General features: G+C 43.6%; 1 protein-coding gene across 1 annotated transcript in view; it reads right to left on the bottom strand.

The window, feature by feature from the left end:
- Positions 1-633: 633 nt before the first annotated feature.
- eeig1b (estrogen-induced osteoclastogenesis regulator 1b) overlaps positions 634-17,965 on the bottom strand; it is a 76,568-nt gene continuing 59,236 nt past the window's right edge. Inside the window, exons 5-12 of the mRNA XM_090233830.1 lie at positions 9,113-9,229; positions 8,629-8,675; positions 8,137-8,309; positions 7,823-7,927; positions 7,154-7,400; positions 4,398-4,522; positions 4,192-4,261; positions 634-4,058 (exon numbers count right to left, since the gene is read on the bottom strand). Of these exons, the coding sequence (XP_090089956.1) occupies positions 4,013-4,058; positions 4,192-4,261; positions 4,398-4,522; positions 7,154-7,400; positions 7,823-7,927; positions 8,137-8,309; positions 8,629-8,675; positions 9,113-9,229 (930 nt within the window). The 3' untranslated portion in view covers positions 634-4,012. The remainder of the gene's footprint in view (positions 4,059-4,191; positions 4,262-4,397; positions 4,523-7,153; positions 7,401-7,822; positions 7,928-8,136; positions 8,310-8,628; positions 8,676-9,112; positions 9,230-17,965) is intronic.

Genomic DNA, 17,965 nt, shown 5'->3' with positions numbered 1-17,965 from the left:
AACCCACAAAATGTAGGTGATATAGTGGCTGAAAAGCGATGACAAATATCTGATGATGTGTTGCATCAGAGAAACCTCACACCTCCATAGTGATGTGTTGCATCAGAGAAACCTCACCCTCCATAGTGATGTGTTGCATCAGAGAAACCTGACCCTCCATAGTGATGTGTTGCATCAGAGAAACCTCACCCTCCATAGTGATGTGTTGCATCAGAGAAACCTCACCCTCCATAGTGATGTGTTGCATCAGAGAAACCTCACCCTCCATAGTGATGTGTTGCATCAGAGAAACCTCACCCTCCATAGTGATGTGTTGCATCAGAGAAACCTCACCCTCCATAGTGATGTGTTGCATCAGAGAAACCTCACCCTCCATAGTGATGTGTTGCATCAGAGAAACCTCACCCTCCATAGTGATGTGTTGCATCAGAGAAACCTCACCCTCCATAGTGATGTGTTGCATCAGAGAAACCTCACCCTCCATAGTGATGTGTTGCATCAGAGAAACCTCACCCTCCATAGTGATGTGTTGCATCAGAGAAACCTCACCCTCCATAGTGATGTGTTGCATCAGAGAAACCTCACCCTCCATAGTGATGTGTTGCATCAGAGAAACCTCACCCTCCATAGTGATGTGTTGATTAATTCATATTTCAAATATGCAGCAGAAAATCCTTAGCGCTCCATTCATGACAGCAGAATCTCATGTTAACATATTGGTTCAACTCGTTTGTTAGAAAAATCACAGGTTACAAATAGTCAAGAATGTACGAAAACAGAACCCAAACAATTTAAGAAATATACAATGAGCCCTCTTGTAAAAAATAAAAACAGTAGCAGGGGAATCAGAAATAACCAATTATTACAACTCTTTAGTGTATAATTTTTTTTTGTATACTTGATTTTTCAATGTTTCAAAGTAGAGCACAGGTACAGGTTTACCAATACATCTCTGCTGCATAGAACAAATAAACCAGCCAGCTGGTAAAAGTTAAAACAAGTCAAATATGAATCAAGTGTTTGCCATTATAACCATTACCATGAATAAAATGCTTGGGACTACACTACTACGAGATAGACAGTGTAACAGTGTAATGAAAGAAATCAATTGGTTTGGTTGTAAAAGAAGCTCACGCTAAAATACAGATTCACTGTGTTACAGAGGGCTTGTATAATCAAACTTGATGAAATAGAGTTGAATGGTCCATATCAGCTTGACACATACAAATAAAGCTAAGAAAACCTGTCAACATTTCCCCATGCATGTGTATGCACGTCAGTGAAGTTAAAGTTTATGCATTCATTGTTTCTTTTTTTTTCACATACAGTATGCACACAGCATCTACAATGACAACGACGGAAGGTGGAGAGTGAAATACACCTTATGTCGGTTGTAAAAAAAAACATCCTTGTTAGGAAGCTATGTTGAAGCTACAGGTGTGTAGATGAAAGCCCATATTGCACTTTTCCTTTAAAATACATTTCAAATGAACAGACTAAGGGCGATAAGACAGGCTAAGGGCGATAAGACAGGCTAAGGCGCGAGCATTAGGTCCATTTTCCTGCTGAGGGCTTTCAGATCAACTGAAACGTTACTCAGGGGTCAAGAACCGTGAGACAGGTGAGTGGCAAGCTCTTCAACTTGCACACGCACAGACACACACACAGACACACACACGCACAGACACACACACAGACAATGCACGGAAGTACACACACACACACACATGGACATTTCCTCTTTTCCACTCCCTCCCTAAAAAAGATATGCGCAGGCACAAACACACATACAAGAGGCCATTGTCATTTGGGGATGAGAGGGGAGTTTCTACTCAAAATCCTCCATTGTTAGCTCTGATTGGCTCTGACTACACCATACCCACAATGCAATGTTCTTCTAACGGGATCCAAATCCGGGGGCGACAGAAATAAAATTACATTTCTCCCCTGCAAATAGAATAGCTTGTTCAATTAAATGAAGATGACCAGATACCACTGTCAGTTTTATCATTAGAGCCCTTATTCAATTGTCAGTTCATTACGCTTGATAACGACTGGTGATATTGAGGCTTAGTGGAAGGGCAACAGTTGGACAGTTCTAGCCAAGCCCACATAGAAGGTATTTCACAAAGAAGGATTACTAAGTTAGCCAGCCATCTTTAGTAACCCACTTCGGTAACCAAACCATTTAAGGGCCCCCACTCAATCAAAATCAGTGACCTGGCTTGCATTGAGAAAGCATATTTGAAATAATATGCAGTCGAGTTTCCTTTTTGAGTCTCACTGTAAGCATTGATTTGTTGAGAACACAAATACAAAAGGGCTTCCTTGCAGATCAAGACGATTATTTTTTTTCTCCCAGAAACCTAGTAACTTAATTCATTGACAACTCCAGTCCTTGACAACATGGAGGGATGTCATGGGCATGGTGACACAAAATTATTGGGTCTGACATACAGGACAAATGAGCGACAGTCCCTTGACAACATGGAGGGATGTCATGGGCATGGTGACACAAAATAATTGGGTCTGACATACAGGACAAATGAGCGACCGTCGAGGGACAAAACTACTGAGACAGACAGACAGACACAAAAAAAATAATTGGGTCTGACATACAGGACAAATGAGCGACAGTCAAGGGACAAAACTACTGAGACAGACAGGACAGGACAGGACAGGACAGGACAGGACAGGACAGACAGACAGACAGACAGACAGACAGAAAGAAAGAAAGAAAGAAAGAAAGAAAGAAAGAAAGAAAGAAAGAAAGAAAGAAAGAAAGAAAGAAAGAAAGAAAGAAAGAAAGAAAGAAAGAAAGAAAGAAAGAAAGAAAGAAAGAAAGAAAGAAAGGAAAGAAAGAAAGAAAGAAATGTCCCCCTCTGATTTTCCAACTTTTCCACTTACGGTATAGTCACCAAGCCAGCTGGTGAGCTTGAGGATAGTGTCCCACATTACGGATGTAAAGAAGACTATGTACAAGACCCAGGGGAGGAGAGGATCAAGGGCTTAGACTACAGTAATCGATTACCAATCCTGCCTGCATTTACCTAGACTCCAGTACTCGATTACCAATCCTGCCTGCATTTATCTAGACTACAGTAATCAATTATCAATCCTTCCTGCATTTACCTGTACCACAGTAATTGATTACCAATCCTGCCTGCATTTACCTAGACTAGAGTAATGGATGAATCATTGACCATGCCGTATGCACAGTTGCATATGGCCAGCCATATGTGCACGCGTTTCTCTTTCTGAGGTCCGTATTTCAACATGATCTATGATCATATTATATATAAGCCTATATTCTAAAACATTCTGCCATTTATAATATATTCTATAATGTATATATAATTTTATTCTATAACATGGGTTCTTTGGGCTATAACGTAATTTTGACCCCAGGTCTGGTACGGTTTCTGAAATCGGGGGATTGCAAGGGGTCATCAAATATAGAACATTTCACATTGAAAACCACCCATTCAAGCCTAGTTCAAATGGCCTGTTCAATTTCTCTATTTAGTAGTTTGTAACCAAGTCTTTCTTTGATAACGTAATCTCCCCTCATTTGAATTTATATTTGTTATTTGAATAACTAAATGTATCCCCAACCATTATCATACACAAACATTGTTCAAAAATGATACAAACAGGGTAAATCATAACATTCCAACTTTTTGAGGCAGCCACATTTGCCTCCAACGCAACCTGTGTGGCAAGCTTTTTCCTGATTTTCAGTGTTTCACTACAACTCCCACGGTGCAATGGTTTCCCATTTCTCTCTCTATCAAGTAGTTTGCACACTTTACACCTATGGTCCCCCAGATGAAAGCATGAATATAAAAACGTTTTCTACATGAATGGATTATTCATAAATTACACCTCCCACCACCATCACCGTAAATATCTCATTAAAGGGTTACATATGTTGTTTAGTGGTGTTTGTTGAAGTGGTGTAACTCAAAAGACAGGGGTATGTGCATTTGTGTGAACACACACACACTCATCGCTAGTGGCTCTCGATCACCACTGGCTCAAAGACGCCAGCAGTCACCCTACAGCAAACACAGAAGAAGAGTAAGGGATTCATTTATTTATTTCACTACCATAATAATAACCATAATAAATTATCTTTTTGATCATGTAATAACATACTGTACACAGACATTCTGGCATGCACAAACTCACTTGTTCCCCAGTTGTAACCCACTTAGGGCTGTAGTTCCATCTTTGCTGACAAACAATCTGAGGTTGCTGTCTGTGTATGGAAGCAAGAAAGAGAGGGAGAGAATAGGTAGAGGAGAAAACAGTGAGGAGATGAGAGAGAAGCAAAACATTATCACTGTGTGGTCATGCTCACTGTTCCATCAACACAACCTTCTTCCTACCCTTACCTTCTTCATGGCCGCTGACATCGGCAAAGTTCTGGCTCTGGATAATCTTGTCCACGATGTCGTCGGCGTCGATGCGCGTATCATCCACCCAGGTGGGTTGACTCTCAACCGTGTCCTTCTTCCTCCTGGCATGTCACATGACAGGGTTAACCCAACAACATCTGATTGATGCTATTTTCAATGGTTGTTGACGGTTGTTGACGGTGATGCAGTTAGCCTCGGTCAGATGTTGTTTGTCATCTCAGCCATCAGTGATTGTGCTGAACGTCTCACCAAGGCTATAACTATTGAATGCTAATCAGGTCATACTTGTCTCCATATTTGACGTGTACCTTTTTGACACGGTACAACCAAAACGGTGTTCGATATATTACTGCCAAAAAGTTATTGGTTGAGGTGCAGGAATAAAGCACTTCTGAGTAGCGTCTACTGTCTGCATGCTTTTCCTTTCTTTATATTCAGGGTTTTTGGCCCAGCAACAATTTAGATTTTTGGGAATAAATGTCATGACAAAGAAATACAAATATATGTGTGTGTGTATATACAGTACCAGTCAAAAGTGAGGACACACCTACTTATTCCAGGGTAATTTCTTAATTTTTACTATTTTCTACATTGTAGAATAACAGTGAAGACATCAACATTATGAAATAACACATATGGAATCATGTAGTAACCCAAAAAGTGTTAAACAAATCTAAATAGATTTTAGATTCTTCAAAGTAGCCACCCTTTGCCTTGATGACAGCTTTGCACACTTTTGGCATTCTCTCAACCAGCTTCATGAGATAGTCACCTGGAATGCATTTCAATTAACAGGTGTGCCTTGTTAAAAGTTAATTTGTGGATTTTTTTTCCTCTTCAATGCGTTTGAGCCAATCAGATGTGTAGTGACAAGGTAGGGTTGGTATACAGAAGAGAGCCCTATTTGGTAAAAGTCCAAGTCGAATTGCTGCAAAGAAACCACTACTAAAGGACACAAATAATAATAAGAGATTTGCTTGGGCCAAGAAACATGAGCAATGGACATTAGACCGGTGGAAATCTGTCCTTTGGTCTGATGAGTCCAAATTTGAGATTTTTGGTTCCAACCACCGTGTCTTTGTGAGACGCAGAGTACGTGAACGGATGATCTCTGCATGTGTGGTTCCCACTGTGAAGCATGGAGGAGGAGGTGTGGTGGTGTGGGGTTGCTTTGCTGGTGACACTGTCAGTGATTTATTTAGAATTCAAGGCACACTTAACCAGCATGGCTACCACAGCATTCTGCAGCGATACGCCATCCCATCTGGTTTGCGTTTAGTGGGACTATCATTTGATTTTCAACAGGACAATTACCCAAAACACACCTCCAGGCTGTGTAAGGGCTATTTGACCAAGAAGGAGAGTTAAGGAGTGCTGTATCAGATGGCCTGGCCTCCACAACCACCCGACCTCAACCCAATTGAGATGGTTTGGGATGAGTTGGACCGCAGAGTGAAGGAAAAGCAGCCAACAAGTGCTCAGCATATGTGGGAACTCCTTCAAGACCGTTGGAAAAGCATTCCAGGTGACTACCTTATGAAGCTGGTTGAGAAAATGCCAAGAGTGAGCAAAGCTGTCATCAAGGCAAAGGGTGGCTACTTTGAAGAATCTAACATATATTTTTCTGCTTACTACATGATTCCATATGTGCTATTTCATAGTTTTTATGTCTTTACTATTATTCTACAATGTAGAAAATGTAGAAAAACCCTTGAATGAGTAGGTGTGTCCAAACTTTTGACTGGTACTGTATATACATTGAGTGTACAAAACATTAAGAACACCTGCTCTTTCCATGACAGACTGACCAGGTGAATCCAGGTGAAAGCTATGATCCCTTATTGATGTCATCTGTTAAATCCACTTCAATCAGCGTAGATGAAGGGAAGGAGACAGGTTAAAGAAGGATGTTTAAGCCTTAAAACATTTGAGACATGGATTGTGTATGTGTACTATTCAGGGGGTGAATGGGTAAGACAAAATATTTAAGTGCCTTTTGAATGGGGGATGGTAGCAGGTACCAGGCGCACCGGTTTGTGTCAAGAACTGCAACGCTGCAGTTTCATGCTCAACAGTTTCCCGTGTGTCTCAAGAATGTTTCACCACCCAAAGGACATCCAGCCAACTTGACACAACTGTGGGAATCATTGAAGTGAACATGGGCCAGCATCCCTGTGGAATGCTTTCGACACATTGTAGAGTCCATGCCCTGATGAATTGAGGCTGTTCTGAGGGCAAAAACGGGGTGCAACTCAATGTTAGGAATGTGTTCTTAATGTTTTGCGAAATCAGCGTATATGTGTGGTGTGTGTGTTTTTATAAACTGGGTGGTTCGAGCCGTGAATGCTGTTTGGCTGACCACCGTGGTATATTAGACCGTATACCGCAGGTATGACAAAACATGGCTTTGTGGTATATGGCCAATATACCACTCCTAAGGGCTGTATCCAGGCACTCGGCGTTGCATCATACTTAAGAACATCCCTTAGCCGTGGTATATTGGCCATATACCACACCCCCTCGGGCCTTATTGCATAAATATGTGTGTGTGTGTGTGTGTGTCTGTGTATATTTGTGTGTGTCTGTGTATATTTGTGTGTGTGTGTGTGTGTGTGTGTGTGTGTGTGTGTGTGTGTGTGTGTGTGTGTGTGTGTGTGTGTGTGTGTGTGTGCGTGTGTGTGTGTGTGTGTGTGTGTATATTTGTGTGTGTGTGTGTGTGTGCTGTAGCTTGCCTGGAGGGTCTGTTGGAGAGCAGGATGGGCCGCGGTGGCCGCGGGGGTCTCTCACACTTGGTGCCAGGCTCTCCGGTTGTCTGGGGGTCTGCTGCAAGGGGGTGGGGGTTGGCGAGGGCGTGTGCATGTGCGTGGGGGGTCTGGGTGGGGGTGGCCAGGCCCCCAGAAGTGCTACTGCTTGTGGAGGTGTTACGCCGGTGTGTGAGGTCTGTTAGGCTGGAGGAGCGAGAGTGCTCCGTACTGTACCCTGGAGGAAAGGGGAGGATGGGAAGACATACAAGTCAATTATACACACACACACACACACACACACATGGGGTTATCATATAACCCCATGCCAGACTTGATATTATTTGTCCATAATGATCCTCCCCCGTCATGAAATCTTTTAGATCAAATCACTGGAACCTAATTGAGTTTGTCCAGGGCTAAGATGTCATCTATGGGCGAATGGAGACCCTGACTTGAGTAGCTATGGCCCCGTGTCAAAATGCTCCAGTGCGAAGTTTCCTCTAGGTACAGATCTAGGATAAACTTCCCCTCCCCTAAACCTAACCTTGACCATTAGTGGGGAAAATGCAAAACAGACCCAATATCAGCGCCTAGGGGCAGCTTCACTCTTCTCCTACCAACATACTCAACATGGCAATCCAAAAGAGGCTGACTGACCTGATATCTTGCTCTGCTGGCTGGCATAGCTGGAGTTCCGGGAGTGTCCTATGTGGAAGACCTCATCTGGGCTGGGCAGGCTCTGCTCCATCTGCTCGGGTAGACCTGGAGCCACAACACAACACACAGGATGTTAGCTTTCTGTGGCACAGAATGACACTTGTTCACAAAATACACAGTAGCATGTTACAAATGGCACCCCATATAGACAACACAGGAGTCAACTTATTGAAATAACAATCAAATGAAATAGATACAAATAAATCATCATGTGTAAACAGTCAGCTGTGATTGGGTGTGATTGTCTGTTGTACCAGAGTTGAGGGGAGCTGAGGGGAGTCTGGGTTTGAGGGGCCGTCCTGATGATGTCCTGATGACGCCCCCTGGGGGAGGGTTTGAGTTGGCATCGGTGCCCTCGCCTTTACAGTCCAGCTGCAGGGAGGGGTCCTGGCCCGGGATCGAGATGGACTTGGCTGTGCTGGGGGGCCTAGAAGGTCAAAGTTCACTGTGTAATTAAGTTCAAAGTAAGCATTGAAAACACAGATTAATTAAGTAATATTTGATCATATTTGTCACAGCAGAACTAAACAACCATGGGTACTAAAGAGAATGAAAAGTACTAAGTTGACAAAGGTTAAGAAAACCAAAGTTTGAATGAGAGTGAGAGGAGGAAATCTTGTAGAATTAGGTCAATGGTAGAGCGCCTATCAGTGTTCATTGTAGTGACTTAAAGCAACAAAATAATCTATTTTAGACGTTGATGGTATACATTTTGGCCAAGAGGTGGCGCCAGAGGTCCAACTCACGTTTTGAAGCAAGGATCCCCCGACAAAAGTGTAATTCCAATAGTAACCTAGAAAAAATTGTAATAACATTATCATCATCAACATAATCACCATCAACATCATTGTATATTGTTACAACAAAACACTGCAGCCTTTGTAGTAGAATAACTACTGTTCACTTCCTCAGTGTAATACAATGTTTCTATGGTCAAATGAAAGTATGTATGGTATGTGAGTAAGCTCTATAAAAGAGTCAGGTTAGAAATAAGCCAAGAGACCTGGCAATATCTTTCTATTCATCCATCAGATAACCATTTAGGGCCCCTGCAAATACCTATCCAATGCCTAGTGGGAAGGAAAACTGTTTATTCAACCTGAACCATTCCTGAACAAGTCTCAACATGGTCTTGCTCTCTGGGTTTCGCCACCACGTGTACAAAGGACACATCCTTGCACATGGGGTTTCGATAAGCTCATGTGAACGTGTGAGTTTGTGTGTGGTTACCTTGAGAATGGAGTTGTCCTGACGAGTGTTCTTAGTGTCGTAGCCCTCGAGGATACAGCAGCGCACAGTGGAGCCTGAGCCAGCAAACTCCGCCATGTTGAGGTCAGCAAAGCCCAGCTGGAGAGAGAGAGACAGAAAGAGAGACAGAGAGTATATTATTTATATTTATATTGCTTTGTCTTGTCTGTGTGTGTGTATGTTCAAAACTTAATAAACAGAGTTTAAAAAAAAAAAAGAGAGAGAGAGAGAGAGAGAGAGAGAGAGAGAGAGAGAGAGAGAGAGAGAGAGAGAGAGAGAGAGAGAGAGAGAGAGATGTTAACAAATATGTTTGATGAAAACTGTGTACCATGGTCAGGTGTTAACACACCTGGTCCCCATTGTAATAAGGCATGTTTTATTTCAGTGTGTATGGTTTCAAACTAGCTACCCATGAGATATAGAGACAAGGGCGTATAAACACATCAAGCATGGAGTGTACGCTTTCAGCGTGCCATTTCAGTCTTTCTACTTTACTGGGGGGTAAGTGAGCAAAGGGTTAACACACACACACCCCCACCCCCCAATGTGCCATTACATAACTATTGGCATGGGAGGCTGGTGAGGTCACCCAACCGTAAATACTCTCACTCCATTAGGGCCTATTAATGTCCCTTACCTCATGTATGTCTCTCAGTCTTCTTACCTTCTCTCTCTCTCTCCCTTATCCCACTATTATCTCTACCTCTCTCTCTCTCACTACTGTCTCTCCCCCTGTCCCCGAGCCCTCTCCCTCCTCTCTCCCCACCCCCTCTCTCTCACACTACTGTCTCTCCCCCTGTCCCCTAGCCCTCTCCCTCTTACCCTTTCCTCCTTATTCAAAAATTTATTAAATTGTTTTTTTCCCTTATCAATCTACACACAATACCCCATAATGATAAAGCAAAACCTGGTGATGCTACAAGCTTGGTACACCTGTATTTGGGAAGTTTCTCCCATTTTTCACTGCAGATCCTCTCAAGCTCTGTCAGGTTGGATGGGGAGCATTGCTGCACAGCTATTTTCAGGTCTCTCCAGAGATGTTTGATTGGGTTCAAGTCCGGGCTCTGGATGGGCCACTCAAGGACATTCAGAGACTTGTCCCGAAGCCACTCCTGCATTGTCTTGGCTGTGTGCTTAGGGTCGTTGTCCTGTTGAAAGGTGAACCTTCGCACCAGTCTGAGGTCCTGAGCGCTCTGGAGCAGGTTTTCATCAAGAATCTCTCTGTACCTGAGTCTCCCAGTTCATGCTGCTGAAAAACATCCCCACAGCATGATGTTGCCACCACCATGCTTCACTGTAGGGATGGTGCCAGGTTTCCTCCAGACGTGACACTTGTCATTCAGGCCAAAGAGTTCAATCTTGGTTTCATCAGACCAAATAATCTTGTTTCTCATGGTCTGAGAGTCTTTAGGTGCCTTTCTGAAAACTCGGGCTGTCATGTGCCTTTTATTGAAGAGTGGCCACTCCACTGATTAGTGGAGTGCTGCAGAGATGGTTGTCCTTCTGGAAGGTTCTCCCGTCTCCACAGAGGAACTCTGGAACTCTGTCAGAGTGACCATGGGGTTCTTGGTTGCCTCCCTGATCAAGGCCCTTCTCCCCCAATTGCTCAGTTTGGCCGGGCGGCCAGCTGGGTCCAAACTTCTTCCATTTAAGAACGATAGAGGCCACTGTGTTCTTGGGGACCTTCAATGCTGCAGAAATGTTTTAGTACCCTTCCCCAGATCTGTGCCTCGACACAATCCTGTCTCGGAGCGCTACGGACAATTCCTTCGACCTCATGGCTTGGTTTTTGCTCTGACATGCACTGTCAACTGTGGGACCTTATATTGAGAGGTGTGTGCCTTTCCAAATCATGTCCAATCAATTGAATTTACCACATGTGGACTCCAATAACGTTGTAGAAACATCTAAAGGATGATCAATGGAAACAGGATGCACCTGAGCTCAATTTCGAGTCTCATAGCAAAGGGTCTGAATTCTTATGTAAATAAGGTATTTCTGTTTTGCAAAATTTTCTAAAAACCTGTTTACGCTTTGTCATTATGGGTTATTGTGTGTAGATTTCTGAGGATTTAAAAAAATGGAATCCATTTTAGAATTTGGCTGTAACGTAACAAACTGGAAAAAGTCAAGGGGTCTGAATACTTTCCGAAGGCACTGTATGCCATAACATAATATGTGACCAGCCAGTGAAACCATTGCTGACCAGGTACGGTGCTGTTGTACCCTTGGTTCAACTAAGAGACAATTACAGCAGGATTTCAATAGCATATATTTTTTTTACTTCTAGTTGTTGTCTTCTGTGTAAATTAGTTTAGCGTTCAGGATTCCACTCACTCAATTCTCGCTACAATCTTAATCAATCTCCAAACTGCTCCAGAAAATGTCCCAGAGGTCTTTATAATAACAGAAATATTTAATAATAATAGTTTATTAACTTAAAGGGATGTTCCACTCCATAGATAAAAATCTAATCAAAGTTTATTTGTCACGTACACAGATGAGCAGATGTTTAAGCAGGTGCAGCGAAATGCTTGTGTTTCTAGCTCCAGCAGTGCAGTCAATGTCTAACAGTACCTTGCTAGAAACAAAGTCTGTCGGCGCCATCTTGTAAGCTTACATGCAAAATGGCTGGATCAATAAATGCAGCTGCAAACATTGTGACAGCTTTCACAACCATTACACAGACAAACTCAACCTTGGGTAAACATGACTTTTTAGGCTGTTGCCCTGACAACATAGAGCCTTTGAAGTCACATGACTCTCTCTCTTGTGACATAATTACACAATTAAGGCACCATCGTCGCTTATGAGACCACATCAAACACTGTTAAACCAGAAACCATGATAGAAACTTCATTGTAAGTCCTTTTCTAGGCCTTGGTTTTATAGTGTAAGATAACTCAAACCGTGTCTATTAAAGACATGTATTTGAGTTGTTAGGTGTCATAGCTTGCCAGAAGCTCCCGAGTGGCACAGCTGTCTAAGGCACTGCATCTCGGTGCAAGAGGTGTCACTACAGTCCCTGGTACAAATCCAGGCTGTATCACATCCAGCCGTGATTGGGAGTCCTATAGGGCGGTGCACAATTGGCCCAGCGTTGCCGGGGGAAGGCTGTCATTGTAAAATAGTATTTGTTCTTAACTGACTTGCCTAGTTAAATCAAATAAGATGTTATTATTGGTAATGTCATTATGACCGTGTAAAGTTATCTTTATGACAGGCAGATACAATGGGTGGGTGGCAGCAAAGCTCATCAGTTACACATTATGTCCATGTTTTACCACTTTACATTGTCAGTAATGGTCATTATTGTTACAGGTAAGTGTGAGTCACTCCTGTTTGAGGACACATTTGGTGACCAAGTGACCCCTGGGGAAGACCACTGGTAGATCATAAAGTTTCGAGCAAAAAGCAGCTTTAAAACTAGAGAGGAAGCTTAATGCAATCACACACACACACACACACACACACTCACAATATGTTTTGTCCAGCAACATGGTCGAGACACCATATGATTGTGTCGGTTGTGGTTCGGCTGACTAATGGTTACCAGTAAAAGAAATGCAGTGTTGCTTTTTTCCCCTTTCCTTTTTTATATCCCCAGACTTCTGCTTTCTGCTATAATCAAACAGCCTCGCCGGTCATCTAAACTGAGTCACACTAGAATCTCCATATTATCCTACTCCTTCCTTTTATGTGATCAGAAGACAAGGTTTCAAAACACACGTGCAGATCAGAAAACCTTGTCTTATTCTATCCATTTTCATTCACAAACTGCAAGCGGGGTCCCTTCCCACAGCCACTATATCTCTGACAGACACTGGGGTGGAGTGCCATGTGTCTGGCACACAAGCTTGTTAGTTAGTTGGGCAGACATCGGCCTGTACTATTGAGAGGAAGAAGGACTGGACAAACACATCAGAAGACAGAGAACTAGTAGACCTTTTCTATAGTACTTCCTCTTGTCCCTATGTCCCTCTGTGTCAAACTCCTACAGGCCTGGAGAGGTCAAAGACCCTCTATCCTCCCATGCCACATGCCCTCTCTCTGTCTCTCACTTTCTCTCCGTTTCTTTCAGCTGACTCAGCGGACTTTCCGGTGCAGTGCCTTCTTCCCGGATGAACGGGGTCAGCAAATATGGAGGAAACGAGAGGGACAGGGAAGCACTAGCCCAATGATAACATCCAGCCAGCCTTAACACACACACACACACACACACACACACACACACACACACACACACACACACACACACACACACACACGCACACACACACACACGCACACACACACACACACGCACACACACACACACACACACTTCCTTCTCTAATGGGTGACCATGTCGTCACACTTTCCTCTTCCATAAAGAAACTGGTGTCATAAAGACTTGAAGGCCACCAGTCACATGCCTTGTCAATAAGCAGCACTAGAATCACTAGAATCATGTGTGGCCTCTACGCTGTCTCTTTACACTATGAGTGCTTCATAGTTCCCTTGCACTGTTATCAACATCAAAAAGGACAATCTGTTTCCCAACTAAATCTTGTGAGGCAAGAGACTAAATGCAGAACTTCTTCTAAGGCACAAGTCTACACACTTTGAAGAGGCTATTGCCATGTGTCAGTCATTTCTAGAAACCCAAAGGACCTATAAAGCAATGTTTTGTTTACAAGCAAGCATCATTTTTTGTTTGTGTGTGGGGGTACATCTTCCCATTCTAAATCAACAGATGTGGTAGCTTAATGGCTTAAACATGTTTTTACCATTATGATAACATTGTGCCACCAGTAGCAATAGTAACAACAATGACGATTACACCAATGAGACATTTTTGGTCAATTCGATTTTTCTTAGATTTGAGCATTTGTGGCCTCCATTTAAGGTCATAAATCTTTAAAAAATATATATATATCCTAAAGTGATATGATTCATAATTTTGCCCACAATGTTATTTCCCTTCATTTAAATTGACTAACTTTGTATTTAGATATCAAATTATCAATGGAATCCTCAAATGTATGGCATAGTAAAAGGTGTGATTACCTAATAATTATAGATCCCATGACAACAGTTTGCTACTGGAGAGAATGCTCAAGGTCCTTGTATATCTTTGTAATAAGTCATTTTCAAGGCGGTAACACCAATAACATAAAACGTAGGGACACACTATACTAGTAAATAAAATAGTTATTTATAAATAGCCTTGTTATTTTTTTTATCAATACAATATATTAAATACATTTTTTCACTTTCTAGCATTCAAAATAATAGCTAGATAACTTTAAATCCCCCAAACATGTCACGACAACTCTACACATCACTACTGAGACAAGACAATTTGCTTTCCCTAAGCACTTTAAACAATGCATAAACATAAGGTTTTGCAGTATAAAGGACTTGCATTATGTTGTATTATTGATAATCATTTCGACATAAACAAAAACGTGTATGATCTGTAACTGTTTGTCATTAGAGAGTGTTTTTCATGGCTGCAAAGGCAAGGTAAGCAAATGCTACCGCAATTTAAGAATGACCCTAACGCTAAAGTCGTGATCTTGACAAACTTAACAGTGAGAGATGACCATGAAAACACACAAGACTGATGGCTATAGCTATGTTCAACAAGTATATTATTCTACCGGCTTTATCTAGCTCTAGTTACGATATTCTACCTTGCCTCGCTGGCTTGCTAGCTCGATAACCATGTGACAACATGTTTGTTAACTTGCATGAGCTCCATTTAAAGTTGCATGTGATCGTAGCCACTGCTAGGCAAATGAAGAGGTTTCTGATGACGAACTGCGCGCGCAACTTTTCATGACACATCTGGGAAATGGGTCTATTGGTAATGGTCCACCAGGTGACCAATCACTCACTGGGTCACACCTAAAAACTTAGGTCAGGGTCACATCCGACTGGGTCACACCTAAAAACTTAGGTCAGGGTCACACCTGACTGGGTCACACCTAAAAACTGAGGTCAGGGTCACACCTGACTGGGTCACACATAAAATCTTAGGTCAGGGTCACACCTAAAAACTGAGGTCAGGGTCACACCTGACTGGGTCACACCTAAAAACTTAGGTCAGGGTCACACCTTTTTGGTTGCCATGGTTTCGACAGAGATGGCCGCCTCGCTTCGTGTTCCTAGGAAACTATGCAGTTTTTTGTTTTTTTACGTGTTATTTCTTACATTAGTACCCCAGGTCATCTTAGGTTTCATTACATACAGTCGAGAAGAACTACTGAATATAAGATCAGCGTCAACTCACCATCAGTACAACCAAGAATATGATTTTCGCGAAGCGGATTCTGTGTTCTGCCTTTCAACCAGGACAACGGAATGGATCCCAGCCGGCGACCCAAAAAAACGACTCCGTAAAAGAGGGAAACGAGGCGGTCTTCTGGTCAGACTCCGGAGACGGGCACATCGTGCACCACTCCCTAGCATTCTTCTCGCCAATGTCCAATCTCTTGACAACAAGGTTGATGAAATCCGAGCAAGGGTAGCATTCCAGAGGGACATCAGAGTCTGTAACGTTCTTTGCTTCACGGAAAAATGGCTCACTGGAGAGACGCTATCGGAGGCGGTGCAGCCAGCGGGTTTCTCCACGCATCGCGCCGACAGAAACAAACATCTTTCTGGTAAGAAGAGGGGCGGGGGCGTATGCCTTATGGCTAACGAGACGTGGTGTGATCACAGAAACATACAGGAACTCAAATCCTTCTGTTCACCTGATTTAGAATTCCTCACAATCAAATGTCGACCCCATTATCTACCAAGGGAATTCTCTTCGATTATAATCACAGCCGTATATATTCCCCCCCAAGCAGACACATCGATGGCTCTGAACAAACTTTATTTGACTCTTTGCAAACTGGAATCCATACATCCTGAGGCTGCATTCATTATAGCTGGGGATTTTAACAAGGCTAGTCTGAAAACAAGACTCCCTAAATTGTATCAGCATATCGATTGCGCAACCAGGGCTGGAAAAACCTTGGATCATTGTTATTCTAACTTCCGCGACGCATATAAGGCCCTGCCCCGCCCTCCTTTCGGAAAAGCTGACCATGACTCCATTTTGCTGATCCTTGCCTACAGACAGAAACTAAAACAAGAAGCTCCCATGCTGAGGTCTGTCCAACGCTGGTCCGACCAAGCTGATTCCACACTCCAAGACTGCTTCCATCACGTGGACTGGGATATGTTTCGTATTGAGTCAGATAACAACATTGACAAATACGCTGATTCGGTGTGCGAGTTCATTAGAATGTGCGTTGAAGATGTCGTTCCCATAGCAACGATTAACACATTCCCTAACCAGAAACCGTGGATTGATGGCAGCATTCGCGTGAAACTGAAAGCGCGAACCACTGCTTTTAATCACGGCAAGGTGACTGGTAACATGACCGAATACAAACAGTGCAGCTATTCCCTCCGCAAGGCTATCAAACAAGCTAAGCGTCAGTATAGAGACAAAGTAGAATCTCAATTCAACGGCTCAGACACAAGAGGTATGTGGCAGGGTCTACAGTCAATCACGGACTACAAGAAGAAAACCAGCCCAGTCACGGACCAGGATGTCTTGCTCCCAGGCAGACTAAATCACTTTTTTGCCCGCTTTTAGGACAATACAGTGCCACTGACACGGCCTGCAACGAAAACATGCGGACTCTCCTTCACTGCAGCCGAGGTGAGTAAAACATTTAAACGTGTTAACCCTCGCAAGGCTGCAGGCCCAGACGGTATCCCCAGTCGCGCCCTCAGAGCATGCGCAGACCAGCTGGCCGGTGTGTTTACGGACATATTCAATCAATCCCTATACCAGTCTGCTGTTCCCACATGCTTCAAGAGGGCCACCATTGTTCCTGTTCCCAAGAAAGCTAAGGTAACTGAGCTAAACGACTACTGCCCCGTAGCACTCACTTCCGTCATCATGAAGTGCTTTGAGAGACTAGTCAAGGACCATATCACCTCCACCCTACCTGACACCCTAGACCCACTCCAATTTGTTTACCGCCCAAATAGGTCCACAGACGATGCAATCTCAACCACACTGCACACTGCCCTAACCCATCTGGACAAGAGGAATACCTATGTGAGAATGCTGTTCATCGACTACAGCTCGGCATTCAACACCATAGTACCCTCCAAGCTCGTCATCAAGCTCGAGACCCTGGGTCTCGACCCCGCCCTGTGCAACTGGGTACTGGACTTCCTGACGGGCCGCCCCCAGGTGGTGAGGGTAGGCAACAACATCTCCACCCCGCTGATCCTCAACACTGGGGCAGCACAAGGGTGCGTTCTGAGCCCTCTCCTGTACTCCCTGTTCACCCACGACTGCGTGGCCACACACGCCTCCAACTCAATCATCAAGTTTGCGGACGACACAACAGTGGTAGGCTTGATTACCAACAACGACGAGACGGCCTAGGAGGAGGAGGTGAGGGCCCTCGGAGTGTGGTGTCAGGAAAATAACCTCACACTCAACGTCAACAAAACTAAGGAGATGATTGTGGACTTCAGGAAACAGCAGAGGGAACACCCCCCTATCCACATCGATGGAACAGTAGTGGAGAGGGTAGTAAGTTTTAAGTTCCTCGGCATACACATCACAGACAAACTGAATTGGTCCACTCACACAGACAGCATCGTGAAGAAGGCGCAGCAGCGCCTCTTCAACCTCAGGAGGCTGAAGAAATTCGGCTTGTCACCAAAAGCACTCACAAACTTCTACAGATGCACAATCGAGAGCATCCTGGTGGGCTGTATCACCGCCTGGTACGGCAACTGCTCCGCCCACAACCGTAAGGCTCTCCAGAGGGT

This window comes from Oncorhynchus mykiss, chromosome 5 (assembly GCF_057628025.1).
Source record: "Oncorhynchus mykiss isolate SJ-2025 chromosome 5, ASM5762802v1, whole genome shotgun sequence".
Taxonomy (NCBI): domain Eukaryota; kingdom Metazoa; phylum Chordata; class Actinopteri; order Salmoniformes; family Salmonidae; genus Oncorhynchus; species Oncorhynchus mykiss.
This window is presented reverse-complemented; position numbering and strand designations above follow the sequence as displayed.